At 41.0% G+C, this 20,669-nt stretch overlaps 1 protein-coding gene across 2 annotated transcripts in view; it reads left to right on the top strand.

Moving 5' to 3' along the window:
• Positions 1-20,669, top strand: part of LOC136874717 (probable cytochrome P450 305a1) — a 221,527-nt gene that overhangs the window by 173,692 nt on the left and 27,166 nt on the right. For both annotated transcript variants that reach the window (XM_067148370.2, XM_067148371.2), the window contains 3 exons: positions 6,276-6,456; positions 12,121-12,238; positions 19,744-19,885. In XM_067148370.2, coding sequence (XP_067004471.1) covers positions 6,276-6,456; positions 12,121-12,238; positions 19,744-19,885 — 441 coding nt within the window. The remainder of the gene's footprint in view (positions 1-6,275; positions 6,457-12,120; positions 12,239-19,743; positions 19,886-20,669) is intronic.

Here is a 20,669-nt window from a genome sequence, read left to right as displayed (position 1 = left end):
TTGAGGTGAACTTATTTCTCACAACCGATTCTTCCTTAATGTAAAGTAAATTGTCCTTTTCTAAAGTCACCTCAGTAGTATGGGATTAGCCCTTGCATTAGTGGCCTAGAGCCAGATTAGTTTTTAAAACAAATGCATTAGGAGTGCAGATTGCCTCCTCTCAAGTTGTTATTTTAGAGGTCATGTAATTAACCTTTTTCTCATTTAATAGACCTCAGTAGGTTGGGTATTTTACCCCTGTGTATATGTCCTTAGAGGACAGCTTGAAGGTGGAATTAGGTGTGGCCTTTGACAGGCCTAAAATTTGAGAGCAAGTTGCTCTTTCTTGAAAATTTTGTTTTCTGCGCGCCTCAAGGAGGCCTTACTGTGTAATTTGGAGCAAGTGCTCCTAGGCATGAATGGGGTTTTCCGCCCCTCTGTTGAAACTTATGTTTGGGGTAAAACTGGGCTAATGGCTCAAGAATTATGAGGTTGGGGCTCGAAGCCCAAATCCTGTAAATATTGTAATTGTACTTTTATTGCCTTGCTACTCTGTACCTGTCTTTCGTGTTATTTCTGAACTTTGGAAAGAGAATATAACCTTGTTAAATTTTACATTAACTTTAATTTCGTAGTTTGAGACCCGTTCACACCCGCACCTTCTTTCACCTCTACCTACCACCAAAATACGGTAACAATAATAATAATAATGAACGAAGTGTATGTACTGTGTAAGTTCTGCACAGGTAGGGCCTGCACTTTTCTGAGAAACAACTGAACCTGTTTAGATATATTGTTTGTTGTATCTACAGGGTTTATACCTACAGGTATATGGGGTATGTATTATATGTCGATATAATTGCATTTTCTTGATAAATGAGAGGATGCATTAATTATTCTGAATGACTATACGTTCTTTGTTAAGGAGTATTGTATGGAATATCGGTGATATAGATCAATTTTTGTTTATGTAGGTAACGATTTTTATAGGGCGCCTACATTCATGGACGTAAGTTTGAAGTCCTTACACTGTTGCGAATAGAGCTGGGAACGGAGCAGTTGCTCCTATGATTGCAATCGGTAGTGCGAATGAGCGCTCCCTCCAGTATTCAACATCGTCATCGTCATCTGTTTACCCTCCAGGTTCGGCTTTTCCCTCGGACTCAGCGAGGGATCCCACCTCTACCGCCTCAAGGGCAGTGTCCTGGAGCTTCAGACTCTTGGTCGGGGGATACAACTGGGGAGAATGACCAGTACCTCGCCCAGGCGGCCTCACCTGCTATGCTGGGGATGGGAAGATTGGAAGGGATAGACAAGGAAGAGGGAAGGAAGCGGCCGTGGCCTTAAGTTAGGTACCATCCCGGCATTCGCCTGGAGGAGAAGTGGGAAACCACGGAAAACCACTTCGAGGATGGCTGAGGTGGGAATCAAGCCCACCTCTACTCAGTTGACCTCCCGAGGCTGAGTGGACCCCGTTCCAGCCCTCGTACCACTTTTCAAATTTTCGTGGCAGAGCCGGGAATCGAACCCGGACCTCCGGGGGTGGCAGCTAATCACGCTAACCACTACACCACAGAGGCCCTCCGGTATTCTCCGGTAGTAAACTGTTGCTGGGAAACCAATCGGTGCTTCGGCACGCGAGCGGAGGGCGAGCGGAGGACGGAGCAACAGTACTGAATGTGTGCCTCGCTTGCCGTTCCATCCGTGGTGCGCAACGGATGTGCTAGCGACATAGTAAATACTGCTTTATAAGTATGACGAAGGAGAATATAGGAAATATATACATTCTCATTTATCGTTCGTGTTTCATTTGTCGATTACTTTTGTAAAAATTTGCTTTACGTCATGCCGTCTTATGACGAGGATGTGACAGGAACGGCTAAGGAGAGTTATTTCTAGGCGTGAAAATGGAAAACGACGTAAAACCATCTTCAGAGCTGCCGACAGTGGGGTTCGAACCCACATTCATCCGGAAGATAGTGGGATCGAATCCCACTGTCGGCAGCCTTGAAGATGGTTTTCCGTGGTTTCCCACTTCTCCTCCAGGAAAATGCCGGGATGGTACCTAACTGAAGGCCACGGCCGCTTCGTTCCACTCCCAAACCTTCCCTATCCCATCTCGCCATAAGACTTATCTGTGTCGGTGCGACATAAAACAAAACCCAAAGTCTGACGCTCCAGGACACTGTCCTTGAGGCGGTATAGGTGGGATCCCTCTCTGCGTCCGAGGGAACACCCAACCCTGGAGGGTAAATTGATGGAAGGATTATTATTATTATTATTATTATTATTATTATTATTATTATTATTATTATTATTATTATTATTATTATTATTATTATTATTATTGTACTCCCATAACCACTTCTGTGGTTTTCTGTGAGGTTAAGGTGCCGACATTTTGTCCCACAGGAGTTCTTTCATGTGCCGGTACAGTAGCGGCGATTAGGGGGGCGAGAGGGGACAGTCGCCCCCCTACTTTGTGGAGAAAACTTTGCATTTGTATTCCATTTTAGCTGGATGAAACAAGGTATTATAGGAATTATTAAAACAAGCAATCTGTACAAGCCCTGTTGTCTTATCAGATAATTATTTGCTTTAATTAATAACGAAATTATTAGCGGAAATACGCAACAAAGTCGTTCACGCGGTTAACCGATTTGTATAGCGCCACAGCGAGTACTGTAGTGGAGACTTTGTATGTGCTGTGAGGAAGTGTACGCGTGCATTCATTAGTCTGGCAGTCTATTTAGTGTCAGGTAGTTTTTTTTTAGTTTGTAGTCAAATACTAAATGATTTTAATTATATAATCACGCCGTACGTCTATTTAATTGTAATACATGTGTAATATTGTTCCTCTCGTGAAAGTTTTATTGTATAGTATTGAATCAAAATCTCAAATAAATATTATCAACACAGGTAAGTTGGTAGGCTGAGAATCTTCGAGCAAAGTCGGAATTGAAACCGCAAGCTTGAGCTCAGAAGGCCAGCGCTCTACCGTCTGAACTACTCAGCCCGGTACAGCATATAACCAGTTTCAATCAGTTCGTACTCTTCAGAAAAAATTGAAATGGCGTATGACTTTTAGTGCTGAGAGTGTCTGAGGACAAGTTCGGCTCACCAGATGCAGGTCCTTTAATTTGACGTCTTTAGGCGACCTGCGCGTTGTGATGTGGATGAAATGATGATGACGACACATACACCCAGTTCCAGCGCCAGCGAAATTAGCCAATTAAGGTGAAAATTCCCGAACCTGCCGGGAATCGAACCCGGGACCCCTGTGACCAAAGGCCAGCACACTAACCATTTAGCCATGGAGCCGGATGTACTGTTCCGTAATAAATGAGCTACGAGTATAATTAATGTAAGAACATCGTATATAATACATGTTTACATGCAATGGAATATAATTACCACTTAAAATATTTTACTACCAGTATTAATAATATTGTTAACGCATTTGCAACAGTATAATATATGCCAATATTCAATCTACAGTATTCTATCCACCTGCACCTATTGCAAACTGAACGTCAGCAGATCAAAATTTGTTATTCATAACGTAACAAATAATGCGGCGATCTTGAAACGACTACATCATTTGAATGACAAACGTAGGGGAACACATGCTGCAGAGTTTTCAACTACTGTGGGGCTAATATTGTCATTCAGTGCATCCAAACTGTTTTAACCTTTAATGTATTATGGAAATCCTCGTGTGTTTTGGACTCACTGCTTCGTGCATCTAACAACCAAATTTTCTGGTCGTATCTCTTGGTTTCCTAACTTCTTCCATTCCCCACCCTATCCTATATCTTGCTAAAAGATTTTGTATTATTCAGAGTGTTTAGATCCGTATGATACTTTCTATAAGAATTTAATAACTTTAGCCTCTACTCCATCATTTGTGTGAGAATTTTCAGTGAATTTGATTGTTGATCATGTTAAATTAGCTTATTTTATTGCCTAAATTTATATTGCACTTATTTATTGTCTAAATATATATTCCCATGGCACATTAGTGTTTTTAAAATTTCTGACACGGATGTATGTATGTGTATGGCCTAGCTCAACTGCTTTTCTCAAGTTATCTTCACCAACCTTTTTTTTTTGTAATGTAATCACCTAATCATCTTGGCCTAACATTTTTGTGTAACTGATCTTAAACTCACATTGGAAATTATTCCTGCAATTGTTAGTTGTTATCTCCTGCTGGTCAGAAATGTATACAGTATATTTATTGGAGTAAAAGTAACAGTTATTATTGAAACTATCACTTCCTTTAGCAACATTTATCATTGCCACTCTCTACATTTCTGGAACTCTCTGGGTTTATGATTTGATATTCCACTGTGTATACCTGCTATAATAACTGTTTCATTATTACTGTATTCTTGCTCTCCTTACCTGTTCTCAATTGTCGAACTCGGACTCGCCCAACAACTTGTTACAATATTACTGTATATTGTGATGGCATTTTCATCTTAATTTAGTTAAAATCTTCTTTGAATTGTTTACTGGTGTTTGATGTTAATAGTAAAAGGAACTCTTAGCTGGGAAATCTCCTCTCAACTGCAACTGAGGTATGTATTGTCTGTTGGCCAATGTGATGTTAACTTTGTATTAAAGAGTCTAGAAGAGAAATGAAGAATAGATTTAGTTATACTGTGAAGAAACCATGCTGTTACTGTGTGGGGTTGTCAAATTATTAAATACTGACTTCCGTGCTGGACCCTTTAGATCTTGGCTGTTGGCTGATTGCTTGTACCAAACAGCTGACTGGTTGAAAGCATATGAGATATATACTGTTTTTATAACTGAAGATGTCTCAAACAAGAGGTAAAACTTATCCTAATTAGTTTAGTCCTGTTATTGTCCTATTGTTGGCCCTAGATATAGGAAAACAATAACAAAACTATGTTGAAAGGTGGAAAATTCTCTCAATTGCAATTGAGTTAATGTCAATACAGATTCATATAAGGAAGTTCATAAATTGAGAGCAGCTGATTTAAACTAAAACAGATATGAGTATCATTCATTATCCTTTGCCACCTCTTTTCTGCCTGACAGTATGGAACCTAGGTGTGTCTGTCGATACTGATGTCATCATGTTGACATGAGACAACCATATACTTTGTCTTTTTTTTTTTTTTGACTGAGTAATATTCCTACCTTCCCTGCTTCTTGCATAAACTGGGATATATCAACAGTCACCTGAGCCAAGGTTCCACCCATATCTGCTATGTCATCTGCAAATGCTAGGATCGTGTCAGTCCCGACAATCACCATCTCACTTGTACGACCTCTTCATATCTCACCTTCTCTACAGCTACATCAAATAGGGTTGGTGACAGAGGGTCACCTTGCTGCAATCCACTTCGAACTGAGAAAAGCACTGACAGTTGGTTTGCAAATCACGTGACAGCTGGAGTTCTTGTAGCAAGCTTCGATGAGTTTAACGTATTTTGGTCGGATGTCCAACTCCTGCATTATCTTCGACAGTGCTGGCATATGCCTACTGAAAATCAAAGGATAAAATGTGGACATATCATTTGTCTCAGCATAAAGTTGTCAAGTGGCCACATTGATACGGAGCCATGATCTCTCCAAGGAATGGATTCAGGCGGCTCAACGTCAGAGAAGTAAAGATCTTTTAGCTTGAGTTACTACGGTAGTTGTCCACCTGTAAAATGTCACCTTTCTTAATGATTGAACATGTGACTGCCTTCTTCCATTCTACTGGGATTTCTTCAATTGCCTAGATGTTAGAAATCAATTGTTTCGGGACTTCCAAAACTGTTTCATCTCCATATCTCAGCAATTCTGCATTTATATCACTACTTCCTGTGGGATTATGTTTTTTTTTTTTTTTTTTAAGAGATTTTACAGCTCTTCTTACATCTCCAGTGGATGGCTCGGGTATCTCATCTTTCATATTTAAGATCTGCTCCTGTGTTTCGATCATGAAATTCATGGCTTCAACATTAAACACTTTTCCAAACAGATCTATTCGTTCCACTTCCCCATTGTCATCCATGAAGATCAACGCTTGCTATCTCCTTGCAAATCCTGCCGCTTAAAACAAAGAGCACAGCGATCTCCCATTTTCCTCTACTGCCATCAGTAGTCCTTTAAAACATCAGATAGAGAATCTGCCACCTGGGCGACTGCCCTAAATGCAAATCAATAGTGATTGATCGATTGCTTTCTTACGTGGGCATCTGAAGGTACTCAGTTCAGTTAGGAATAAAATATGTTTCAAATGTTTCCTCTCTTCATTGATCTGTGTGTTCCAGTGGACCAGTTAATAGTGGTGTGCCTGGATTTCTTCATCGCGGGTTCTCAGACTACGAGCAACACGCTGGATTTTGCCTTCCTGCTTGTTCTGCTCCATCCTGATATTCAGAAGAAAGTAAGAGAAGAGATCTGTTCCGTTGTGGGAACTGAGCGTCGGGCTACCCTCAGTGACAGGACCAAGTTAGTTCTACTTTCACTGTAATTACCTTTTTGTAATAGTATGGAGAAAGAAGCTTTCTTAAGTTCATCCTAGGTGTTTCTAGGGTTTTCACCTGGTGGCCGTTCAACTCCATAGCTAAATTGTTAGCGTGCTGGCCTTTGGTCCAGAGGGCCCAAGGTTCGATTCCTGGCCAGGATGAGGATTTTAACCTTCATTGATTAATTCCATTGGCTCGGGGAGTGTTTCTGCTGTTCCCAACATCCCTGCAACTCACACACCACACATAACACTATCCTCCACCACAATAACACACAGTTAACTACACATGGCAGATGCTGCCCACTCTCATCAGAGGGTCTGCCTTACAAGGGCTGCACTCGGCTAGAAATAGCCACACGAAATTATTATTACCTGGTGGCCATTATTATTAACACATTGGTGACGAGCCCGAGAATTCTCGTTTCTCGGCTGACCGTACATGACGGCCTACGGGAATTCTCGGTTTTATGGACCTCATGTTTCCTTGATCGCTGCTACAATCTGGTGGTGAAATTATAAGTTTTAAACAGTGTAGTCATAGAAAAAATAGTGTAAGGCAACTATTGCTCCATCATCTTCTCTTTAAATCTTCATTAAAAAAATAATATCGGAAATGTAGAGCTATTCCTTGGAGCTTCAGTGCAACTGTCAACATGGCGCGGCGCATGCAGTTGCTAGCAGATATGGATATTTGTAATGAATTACATGCAGACTGGTTATCAGATATACCAGATATATCAGATGTAACTAGAAACAGTGAATTAGATATTTCTAATTATGTGAGTGATTCTGACAGTGCTTTTGGTCCTTCTATGTCAAATTGTGGATAACAATCTCGTGTGTTTGAATACAGCAGAGACTCAGATGCACACAAGTCAAGTATAGAAAGCACTTGTAGTATGTAGTAGGTATAGATACAGTCAGCGGCTTCTTAAAAGATAATCCAGTTCATAATTTAAAAGTTTGAGGTCGATATCTAAAATAGTTTTTGTGTTATATGAGTTTGAATGCAGCAGTGTAAATTTGTTCTTGCAGGCTAGAACTATCCGGTCAACAGGGGGTAGTAGCCTCCGTTCAGACCCATGTTAAGGCACTGAGTCTTTACGTTCTGACACCGAGGTTAACTGTTCAAGGTTCATTGATGTAAAAATTTTCGCTATGGAAATGTTGGATGAAAGGATAGGAGGTGGTGTGCATGCCAAAATTCTGGATTCAATTCGAAACCTCTCTGAGTGAATTTACACTGTGTTGTTGCTGGTGATTCGACCTTTGAACTGGGACATTAAGCTTTAATGAATAGGGGTAGGGTATGAACTCTCCCTACCTCATTACAACATGCAGTCATCACACGGAACGCAGAAAGGTACACTCAGCAATGACATTCACCTCTGAGCAAAGAGTATCTACCATAATTTCCTAACCAAAGATGGTGCACATAAATAAATTAATATCACAAACCACCTGTCATCATGGCCCACAGACTGATGACATTAAAACACACTGAATCATTTTAAGTTAGGTTGGAGATATAAGATAGGATTTTTTCAGTTGAAAATTCTTACACAATATCCACCTACGAGTATAAAGCAGTTTTGTCCTGTTGAACAGCCAGCCACTTTCACATGTTAATAATGAGGAGAGGGATTTCATATTTTCCATAATGTCATTCCTGACTTGCATCGATGTACAGGGTCCGGCAAAAAGATCTGACATTTTTATACTGGCTGTAGCTTTGGTTATGAAAGGCGCACGCAGACAGGAGAGAAAGGGATGAACTCCGGAACTGTAGAACACTATGCATCAGGCATTTGCTGTGGATACAGTTTTTAAGACAGGTGACTGTGCAACTGTTACACAGCGAAGATTCTGGCAACATTTCAATGCAGGTCAACATGGCCGAGTTCCCAGCCACACTCAGTGTTACTGTGAACTAAGAATTTCAGAACAACTGCATCGGCATCCAAACAGAAGATGATATAGATGTTGATTCCCATAGGGAATCTGAAATATTTGTTCCGAATGAGTAATTAGCCTACGCAGTGGCCTCTACGGTATGCACTAGCCAGCGTCTTGGTAGGTGTGCTAGGTACCAACTGATGAGCCCAGCCTAGCACATGAGGGCGAAACGCTGGCAACCAGGAATGAGTTAGCTGGAAAATTTATAATGTCCAATAACGGACCATTTATATTGGTATCCAAACGGAAATCGACAGGAAAGCCAAGGCCCATACACCTGAGAACATCCAGGCAGTGAGGCAAGCATTTCAGAACAGCCTTGAACGTTCGTCACCCCATCCTCTGCCTCTTTCTGATTGGTCAGCGAGGAGAATCGGGCATAAAGATTTGAAGTTCAACCCCTACAAACTGATGGTTCGTGATTGCTAGGATCGAAGAGCTTTCTCAGTGAACATGCTGGAAATGGTGAGTGATGACATGAGGTACATTTCCAGCTCATAAACAGAACTTTCGATACTTGTCATACATGAATCCTGCACGAGAGTTCCCTTCACAGTGTGGTGTGGTGTGAGCAGCTTTGGGATAATTGGACCATATATTTTCAATGAGGACGATCACGCTGTTTCAGTGAATTTGGATCGCTACATTGCAATGTTAAACAACTTCCTGGCACCAGAACTACACAGACACTGTATTGATATAGGTCAACTTTGGTTCCAGAAAGCTGGTGCGACACCAAAACATCCAGGATTTCAAAGGCAGTTTTAAGCCGTATGATCCCTGGATGTGTCATTTGCCGCCCTAGTGATGTTCCATGGCCTGCTCGTTCACCCGATCTCAGGGTGTGTGATTATTTCTTTGTGGGCTACCTAAAGCAATTCGTCATGAAATTTTGGCAATGCTGGAAGGTATGGTACGGTGCGCTATGGGGAACTTCAGAAACAGGCTCAAGGAGTGTGTGAGAAACAATGGACATCATTTGGAGGGTGTTATTTTCACAATTTTTGTCCCAAGACAATTCCTGGTCATTATTAAATGACAACAATGTTTCTTTTCAGTGAATGAATAAATATCAACATACATTTAAGTACATCTCCTTTTTAATTTCAAAAATCATCAGACCTTTTTGACAGACCTTGTTTGTAGGAATACAGTTGAATGCATCACAATTGGGAAATATCCCAGTGGCTGTGGTCACTTACAGTAGTGTAATATAATGTTAAAACAGAATTACCCAACTACTACTACTACTACTACTACTACTACTACTACTACTACTACTACTACTACTACAAGAATAGAACAAGTAATTGCATGGAAAGAAAATATTACTAGTTTAACATTCTGAATCCAGCATCATCATATACAAATTTACACACAAATTAAGTATTTTCAGGGCTAAATACTACGGCTTACAATACTATAGGCTGAGCTATGTCCTTTGGAAAAAGTTAGGTTTTTGTCTCTTGGGGTGCCTAAAAAGTTATTTTTATTGAGATTTTTCTAGCTAGTGGTTTAACATTGCACTGACACATAAAAGGTTTTTTGTGACGTTAGGACGGGAAAGGAAGCAGCTGTACCCTTAATTAATATAAAGTGTCAGCATCTGCCTGGTGAGAAAATAGGAAACCATGGAGAACCATCTTCACTGGTGACCATAATTAGCTCACAGCTCACTCAGTTTTACAGAGAAAAAGTAAGAACAAGAGACAAATTGGTTGCTTGTATTATGCATACCTGTGCCCTCTGGAATGAAAATCAGTTCCATTTCTGCCGAGGTGCATGTATTGTTGTTAAAAGACCCAAAAAGTACATTGATGTCGGTAGTGGACATAGGTTTGTTCATCGAGAAATTCATTGAAAAATTACTTGAGTTGAATTGCTGCACATTGTGTAAGGATTTTGTAAGTCTTGCTTCAATCCATGTATGATAGAGAAAAAATAGTGATATATTTCTGATGGAGAAACTGACCGGACATTCCATCGTGGAGTGCTTGAACCAGGGCAAATAAAGTGTTCCAACACCACCCATATAGCAGGTCTTAGGTCAGAATCAAAGGCCTTTTTCAGATCATAAAACACTAAGTAAATGAATTGATTGATTGATTGATTGATTGATTGATTGATTGATTGATTGATTGATTGATTGATTGATTGATTGATTGATTGATTGATTGATTGATTGATTGATTGATTGATTGATTGATTGATTGATTGATTGATTGATTGATAATGATTTTATTTGTGTATTTGTGATGAAGTTAAGGCTTGAGGCCCTCTGTTACACCTTAGCCTGCCACCAGAACAGTAAGTTATAATTCAGTATTTAATTACAAAAGGGTAAAAATTGTTTACAGCAATATGCTGCTGAATTTAATGTCATTTTTCATGTGCAATACTAGAAGAATCAACATTAAGAAAATTGTTTGTCCCTACTGACGCAAGTTAGGTTATGTTTGTGTATAACTCTACGAGCTAGAAAGAAGCTGGCTTGATCCCGATGTTCAGTATGCATAGGAACTGCAAAGTACGGCATATCGATCCTTTGGCTTGGAGAGTTTCCAGCAAGAGGTGTCAGAAAAGTTACCACAGGGATAACTGGCTTGTGGCAGCCAAGCATTCATAGTGACATTGCTGTTTGATCCTTCGATGTCGGCTCTTCCTATCATTGTGAAGCAGAATTCGCCAAGAATTGGATTGTTCACCTAATAATAGGGAACGTGAGCTGGGTTTAGACCGTTGTGAGACAGGTTAGTTTTACCCTACTGATGACTGGTCGTTGCGATAGTAATCCTGCTCAGTATGAGAGGAACCACAGGTTCAGACATTTGGTTCATGCACTCAGTTGAGCAACCGATAGTGCGAAGGTACCATCCGTGGGATTAAGCCTGAATGCCTCTGAGGCCGAATCCCTTCTAGCCAATGTTGGCAACAATATCTCTCCGGAGTCCCATAAGTCGAAAGGCTCCAAACAATGTGATTTTACTAGACGCGTATCGTCAGTGGGGTGCGCCGTACAGGCCCTGTGACTTTGCCGAATGGAGCAACTTGGGCGGTCGTGTCAGGATTTATCCCTTCCATCCGCCTGCTCCTAGCGGTCGATCGATCTCAGGCCTCGGAATCATCTGTAGACGACTTAGGTACTGGGCAGGGTGTTGTATTTGGTAGAGCAGTAACCACGCTGCGATCTGTTGATACTCAGCCCTAGCTTGGGGGATTCGTCTAGTCGGATGACGACCCATATGAACTCGCTTCGGTGGCTAGCACATCTGCTAGAGCATCTGGTGGTACCTAGGTGAAATAGTGATGCCATACTTCAAGCGGCCTCAATATACTTTCGTCCACTTACAATGCTCTATGTTTGATAGATGAGATTGAATAAATTAACTGCATAAATGATGCCATCTGTGCATGCTACATACAACTGCACAAACAACTCACTGACTTATCATATAAATAAAATACACAGTACAGGTATCACACCATCAGCAGCCCCGGAGATGGTTTTCACACCAGGCAATCAGGGTTGCCGACAGTGGGGTTCGAGCCCACTATCTCCCGGACGTAAGCTCACAGCTGCGCGCCCCTAATTGCATGGCTAACTCCCTCGGTAAGAATACATTTTTGGTGGGGGGGATGAATTCTGTAATGTTTGAACTAATAGAAGTGTTCGTTTTGTTGAACAACAGCATGCCGTATGTAGAAGCAGTCCTGATGGAGACGCAGAGGTTATGTACAATAGTGCCCCTGATTGGTCCACGACGAGTGCTGAAAGACACCACTCTGGGGAGCTACAATATTCCTAAGGTCAGTTTATTTTTCTTTCTGCATTATTTCATATTTATCCTTGTCTCTGTCATTGTCTTTCTTTATTACTGGCAACTATTAATTACAACCGATATAAAAGCAGAGATGCCAACTGCAGATAAGAGAACGTTGTGTTCAACCAAAAAATGTGTGAAATAACATTCAATCTGTATAACTCACTTACTGGACCGGGCTGAATGGCTCAGCCGGTTGAGGCACTGGCCTTCTGACCCCAACTTGGCAGGTTCGATCCTGGTTCAGTCCGGTGGTATTTGAAGGTGCTCGTGTTGGTAGTTATACTGGCACGTAAAAGAACTCCTGAGGGACCAAATTCAGGCACCTTGGCATCTCCAAAAACAATAGTAGTAGTTAGTGGTACATTAAGCAAATAGCATTATTATGATTTCACTCTTGCTGTCACTTTTTGTCGTAAAAAGACTAGAGTGTCTTGCATTGTCCTTCGAAGAATCCATACTCATGTCTTAATTTTTTTCAGATTTCCACAGCTTGGGCAGTCATCACATTCTCCATGGTTAACAGAAAAATTACACTTGCATTTTCCACAGAACACATGTTTCTGTGAAATTTTTGATAGTACATGGCATGAAAATTCTTCTGTGTACTGCTTTCAGTAACACTAAATCACTGCAGTTCGTTTTTGTCCACGATCACTCCACTGTTCATTCTTCTTACATTTACACAACTTCTTGTTATTTTAGTTTATGTCGTTCTTACTTGCTTGTACTACACGACACGCAACAGAAGTAATAATCAATGCAGGCAATTCATTACTACATCACAAATAATAGAACAGAAACTGGCTCATACACTTTAAAGTTACATTCATCAAAGGTGTTACACTCGCTGTTAAAAAATGTTTACGGTCGGTCGAACAAAGTGAGTTTGGCACTCGACGGTCTGAGCGAACGCACCAGATTCAGTCTGATTGATGCATATTCACAGTCACTACGACATTTGTAATCCTGAGAGGAAGCAATATAGATTACTAAATTAAGAAAAGATTATTTATTTATTTAATCGTATGGTGATTATAAGTACAAATTTATAAGTCCAGGTCCAAGTGTTTCAGCCACTCTACAGCACTTTCTGAAAGATGAAACAGGTCGCTGGGGCTTCTGGAGTAGGCATGAAGAGGGCAGCGCAGGATGACATGGTCCATAGTCTGCTCCTCCTCACCGCATTCACACATTAGAGAATCCATCCAACCCCACTTATGGTGTAAGAAATTGCAGCGTCCATGCCTAGTTCTCGGTCTGTTGAGGCGACACCATAGTTTTCTTGGGAGGTCGAATCCCTTCATTTTCTGGGTTGGATTTAGGTCATGAGCAATTGTTCCACATGTTGAAATTGACCACTCATCCCGCCAGCTCTCGTTTAGATTAAAATTATCCCTCAAGAGTCGGCCGACGAGTATACTTGCTGGTCTCCTAGATCGAAGTCATCGTGGCGATAAGTAACAAAATTTCTGGTGAACTGGTAATGCGGGAAATGACCAGATCTTCTTTGCTTGTCTCAGCAGAGCTTCCTTTCTCCTCAGGTGGGGTGGTGGGATATGACTAAGTACGGGTAACCAGTGGCGAGGTGTTGACTTTATAGTACCAGTTATGCATCGCATGGTATCATTCAGCTTAGTATCCACTTTATGCACATGTGCACTTTCCAGCCATACCGGGGCACAGTATTCCGCTGCAGAGTAGACAAGACTGATACCCGTTAATCGTAAGCAGCCAGCCGAGGCTCCCCAGTAACTACCACAAAGCTTGTGCAGGATGTTATTCCTTGTAGCGATTTTGTGAGAGAGCTTGGTGAGATGTTCTTTGTAGCTCAGAGTTGTGTCCAGTGTGACTCTTAGATATTTTGGGAATGGATTGTACTTTAGTTTTTCACCAAGGAATAAGACAGATGGCTCATAGTTTGCGAGTCGGTTGCTGAGATGAAAACATGAAACCTCGGTCTTAGAAGCACTTGGGATCAAACACCAGGACTTGAAGAATGTTGTCATTTTGACCAAGTTTGCTGAAAGAATGCCTTCTCCATCCTCAAAATTTCTGCTTTGAGCTACCAGTGCAATGTCGTCTGCATAGATGAACTTAGTAGCTGTGGTTGGTGGTAAGTCTTGGATGTAGAGGTTGAAGAGAACTGGGGCCAATACTGATCCCTGTGGCAGACCGTTATTTAATTTTCTTTTGCGACTTTTAGAATCACCTAGGAATACTACAAACTCTCTCTCACAGAGAATGTTGGAAATGGTTTGCAATTTCCAAGCAGGGAATTACTTCCAGCACTTTAAGAATTAGTCCATGTCGCCAGACAGTATTATATGGAGTTGTCAGATCAATAAAGACAGCTGTTGATTTTAACTTCTTTTGGAAGCCTGCCTCAATGTGAGTGGTAAGAGACAAAACTTGATCAGTGCAGCTACGGTTTCTTCTGAAACCAGCTTGCTCTGGGGGAATTACAGTGTCAATTAGTGCTGCTATCCTAGTAAGGAGGACTTGTTCCAAGAGTTTAGAAGTGCTATTGGGCAGTAGTTTTCAGGTCTCTGCTCTGACTTTCCAGGTTTAAGAAGGATGATCCACTTTTGACCCTTTGAACTGCTTTGGCAGGTTGTTAGTCTGAAGGATGTAAGTAAAAAGAGAAGTGATCCACTTTATGCTATGTGGACCCATATTTTGAAGGAATTTGTTGAAGATATTATCAGGACCAGCAGCCTTACCGGTTTTCAGCATTTTGATAGCAGCTTCAACTTCTTGAATAGAGAATGGTCTAGACAGTTCCTCATTCTTCTCTGTTCCATGTTTGAGCTCAGTAAGCTTACGTTTCACAGTTTTCGTATGGTATTTATCTCTCTTGGCTCGGGTGACTTCAACCATTCTATTTGCAATGGCATCTGGGCTCAAGTTAGTGCACTGCTTTTTAGAATAATGTTTTCTGGTAAGTCTCCAAGCTTTTCTGCTCGATTTTGTACTTTCCCACTTTTCTCTCCTGTTCTTGTCTATTGACCGTAGAAGCTGTGAACCTACTTCATGGCTGCCTGTTGTTTGATATTCTTCATACAGGGCCTCACTTTCTGGATTCCAACCAGGCACATAATATTTTCTGAAACCTCTCGGAATGTCAGTTTGGCAGCTGAAATGACTAAGCTGACGAAGTCATCATAATTACTAGCAGTTGGTTCTAGATTTGTATCACACAGCTTCTGATCAAGATCTTTAGAGAATTTATCCCAGTTTGCACGATTAAAATTCCACCTGGGTAAAGGTACTGAGGTCACCAGGGGTATCTTCATACCTGCTTCCAACAGGACTGGTCGATGCTGGCTGTTTGGGAAAGTCGACAATATTGTACATGTAATACTGAGAGGTTGATCAAAGCAATCCTTGGACATAAATGTTAGTTTGGGGTTGTAGTCTCTTCTCCAGCGAGCAGAATTGAAAGTGCCCTTGTCTTTCGCATCAAAAACTAGGTGCAGATCGGATATTTCAGCCCACTGAGTTAATGCCTCACCATCTTCATCAACTGTGTCATATCGCCAGTTAGTATGATGGCTGTTAAAATCTCCAGTGTAAATGCAGGGATGGCTGAAGGTTGGCAAAATGCAAGGAGGCCATCTGATCCTAGGAGGCTTATACACGTTAACAACTGTTACGTTATTAACTTGTATTACTATAGAGAAAATGAGATTCTTTACACTTGACTCAACAACCCGAACTCCTGTAAGACTGGATTTGGCATAGGTGGCAATTCCATACTGCTGATGGTGAATAGCTTCGACTATCAAAGTCTATCAAAGTCCTGTTCATCTGTTGTGTGCGTTCCTGAATGTTGATGATATCAATGTCGAGGTTAAACAGCTGTTTTCTAAGATATTCACACTTGGCACGACTCAAGCCTTCAATATTTAGTTGGAAAATATGGACTGAAGGGCCAATGTCTATTGTTGAGTGGTTCTGAAAAGAACCGTTATTTCCAAAAGTTTGATACATTATGTCGTTCAATTCAATCACCTTATGTCGCTGTGGAAATAATTCTTAGCTGTAATAACTGCGAATGGTCAACATATAGGATATGTGGCATGTAAATGTTGTGCTTGCTTATTAACGTTTGCATCTACTACCTCACATATGAAAGCACACATGTGTAAAGTTTGGACGAATACAGTATATCCATCAAATTCAGTACCACATGTTATCAAACAAAACATTACACAGAAGTGCGTCAAAATGTGTGCAACAGATCTGCATCCCTTTATGGTTATTTTGGGAAATAGGTTCTTAGATCTGTATCAAAAACAAGTTGGAGCAAGCTATGGACAAATAAATGTTGCCGATATTCTTACTACAACGATTTATTTATTAAAAGATCGTGTTTTGATGATGATCCCCTTGCATAGCAAAGAAATAACAACACAGAATATCCAAGAATTACTTTGCTCGTGAAGAAAATAGCCCGCCTGGTGGCCATGATCTTTAAGGCGCTGAAGTCTAAACAGTCTGACACTGAGGTTAGCCGGTTCGATTCCCGTTGGTCGAAAAAAATTTCACCATCAGAATGTTGGCCGGCAGGGTAGGGGAGGTGGTGGTATACAATTTCTAATCACTAGATTGCGAGCCAAAAGCCTAGATTAAATTCCAAACCTCTCCGAAGTGCTCATATGGAGTGAGGGCATATGACGCTGTTGATGGTGATTCGTCCATTGGATGGGGACTTTAAGCCTTGAGCAGACCCCTTGGTGATATTCGACAGCAGTAGGCTATGTGCCGGCACCGGATTTCACCCTCTCCCTACTATCATATATCACGTCATTCATTTCATCTCATTAACTCCTCTGATGAGGTTGATGTCAGGAAGGGCATCTGGCCATAAAAACCTGTCACGACAGATTCATCTCACCTCATACCCAACCCCGTAGGGAAACGGGACAAGGGCTCGACAAACAAAACACTTTGCTAGTGAAGAAAATATTGTCTATTCCAACTTCCAATGTGGCAATCGAAAGAAAATTCAGATCAGCTGGTAACTTTCTTAGTGACAAAAGGAGCTCGCTCTCTTGATTCATTCTGTACTAAAACATACAACACAATAATGATGAATGTTTAATGTTCTGTGTCTACTATCGTGACAAGTTGATCTCACAGTGTTTATAGTAAATTTGTAATTACATTACTTTAGTGCATATTCGTTTAAAAAAATGCATAGCATCGAACATTCTATACTCAGTCACTCTCCTTTCCTCACTCTAAGTTTGTTCGTCAAAACTTCGTTGATACTGTCCATAAATGCATCAGCCACCTTACCTCAGACCACAAGCCAACCTGCTCAAAGTCGACCGAGATACGATCGACCGTATGAGGTTCGAATGTGCATGAGCCAACGGACTGTGTCATTTGCAGACCTCTAGTATGAAACTTTTTTTTTCACGTTCACGGGAGTTTTATAAAGAGCATTTCTATTTCGTAAAATCCATAATAATCAGTACAGTTACCACAGTACATGTGAGAAAACTGTAGAAACTACAGAAAATCCATGCTAGTTTACAACTTTGAAAAAGAGATACTGTACTTGTACGAAACACTTTGCCAGTGATGTGGAATCTGTAGTATCCCTTTAGCAGGGCCTGTTCTCTCCGTGGTTCAAATGGAGCTGAACTTAGGGAACAGTTCAGAAGGGGCTTTTTCATTTCAGTATCAAACAAGAATGACAGGTGTGTAAGTCCGGGGAGTATGAAGGACAATATAGCACTTTCCAGCTCCAATGAGTGTATGAATTAGCCTCCGGTTGTGCCACATGCAGAATTATGGTACTTTTAGGAGAATTCCACCTTTACAATACAAATTAAATTTATTCCTTTCAGAATAACATTAAATCATGGTACATGTTTTGTCCACATTGGAAGACATGTTCAGCCATCAAAGTTCAAAATACAAAAAGAGAACAAGGATATATACGAGGTGCATTCAAATTATAACACCTCCGATTTTTTTCTCATAACTGGAAACAGATAGATAGAATGTGTGGTTTGTTTTAAAATAAGCGGCTCTCTTTGTCAATGTGTGACAGAGATGGCAGCTCTGTACGGCACAAAGAACCCTAGAAAGAGTGAAGACTGTTCTTTATACTTAAAATGGTGACATTTTCATTACGAGATCAGCGTGTAATCATTTTGTTTTCTCAATTTGCATGGTCTGACACCAATTGAAATTCATCGCAGGTTGAATGAGACATGTGGTGAGGGTGTCATGGATGTGTCTAATGTGTGTTTGTGGGTGCGACAGTTCAAAGAAGGCAGAACATCATGTGACAACACACCAAGATAATCTCGGCCTTGCACAAGCCGGTCTGACGACGTGATCGAGCAAGTGGAGAAAGTTGTTTTTGAGGATCGCTGAATGAGTGTGGAACAGATCACCTCCATTGGATCAGCACATACAATCCTGCATGATGACCTAAAAATGCAAGAAGTATCCTCCAGATGGGTGCCATGAATGCTGACGGATGACCACAAGGCTGTACGCGTGGCATGTTGCCAGGCAATATTGATGTGTGATGATGGCATAAATGGGAATCTTTTCATTGATTGTGACTATGGATGAGACATGAATGCCGTTTTTCAATCCTGAAATAAAGTTCCAGTCTGCTCAAGGAAGCACACACATATTCACTGCCAAAAAAAACAAACAAACAGGTAAGCACCAGTGCTGAAAAAATAATGGTGGCCATGTTGTGGGACAGTGATGGAGTATTCCTTACTCATTGCATTCCAAAGGGCACTACGGTAACAGGTGCATCCTATGAAGATGTTTTGAAGAAGAAGTTCCATTTACAGTAGCATTGCATGAAAAACAGCCTGAAATAGCTGCAGGTATACTCTTTCACTGGCGCATCGGGTGAACGTGATGCAGCAGTTTCTTCATGAAAACAACTTTAAAGTGAGTTCTCATGCACCCTACTCATCTGAACTGGCTCCTAGTGACTTTTTGCTGTTTCCAATGATGTGCATGTTATGGAAGGTATATGTTTCTGTAATGGTGTTTTTTTTTAATAGTCTCCATAATTTTAATTAAAGGTGCATGCATGATAATGTGATGATATTATTATAGTGACAAATTTTGAATAGAATATATTGACAGGACCAGACACCAAGAATTATCCAGTATAGTTTAAGTTTTTTAAATATAAATCCTTATACTCTTTTTTTTTAACCTTCACAACACTGTCATGCTGTACAGCTGTAGACACATTCAGATTGTTCCTGTTTTGAGAACATCTTAGGTACTAGCTCTTCAACCAGTTCCTCACAGACAATGCTATTCTTCACTGCACAGTGCACGTAGGATGGACGAGTCCGTGTACTGTGAGGTGCATGTGAGAAACACTGGTTCTGCTGCTGTTAATAAAGAAATAGTTCTTGTATTATTTGTTTGTTCCTTTCCATTAAGTGTGTCAGGTGTTCACCTTGTGTCTTCTATCATTTGTGTTTGTAGGATACCGTCATCCTGGCCAATGCATTCTCAGTTCACATGGACGAAGACCATTGGAAGGATCCCTATGTCTTCAGACCAGAACGTTTCCTAGATGAGAACGGAGCGGTTAGGGCTGACGAGTGGTTTATGCCATTTGGTCTCGGTAAGCTGCAACATGTCAATTACTTATTTGAAGTTTCATAGGAGAATGCTTGCAAATGGAAGTAGAGAGCATGCACGTGCTTACACGCAGATGTATGTATAAACAAGGGTTGGAGCATAAGTCATCGTAACTATTTTTCATCACATTTGTACAATGGTCATATATCCTGGAAAGCATGATGTTCATAGTGCATGGACAATATACCACCCCTCTCAATAAATATCAAAACTAGAGAGCAATAATCCTAAAAAGCAGCAAATTATACGAATAAATTCCACAGAAGTAATTCACAACAGGAACAGTTCTAAAAACTGCACTCAAGGAAAGAAAAGTTGAATGCCAAGATTAAAACAGGTAGAGGATAATAATCAAAGTACTGTAAATTAAGTTAAATGACAAGAGAAAAAACAGAGCAGGTAGCTCCCTACCCAGGGAGTGGCCCCCCTGCCTATGTGAGTCCCAGAGCACACTGACCCGGTGAACATCTGGTATGGGTCCCAGCTCAGGGTTATGAGTGAAAACCTCAACGGCATCTACGGCGGAGAAGGTGGACTTCAGTATGGTGGAGATGGCAGAAGGGGCAAACCCATAGTGTCTGTACTCCAGAGGAGAGACTACGAAAGGCTTCTGTCTCCATGTTAGGGGTGGCCTAATTTTGAACCTGGCAGTAGGTATAAAATGCTTTTGGGTGTGGCAAGCCCATCGTAACAATAGTCTGTACGGATAAAGCAGATATGGTGCCTCAGAAAAGGTTAGGGCGTCCCCTGCTGTGGAGAGGAACCAT

The sequence above is a fragment of the Anabrus simplex genome, chromosome 5 (assembly GCF_040414725.1).
Source record: "Anabrus simplex isolate iqAnaSimp1 chromosome 5, ASM4041472v1, whole genome shotgun sequence".
Classification (NCBI taxonomy): Eukaryota; Metazoa; Arthropoda; class Insecta; order Orthoptera; family Tettigoniidae; genus Anabrus; species Anabrus simplex.
The sequence above is the reverse complement of the archived record's forward strand: the minus strand, read 5'-3'. Positions and strand labels throughout refer to the sequence as shown.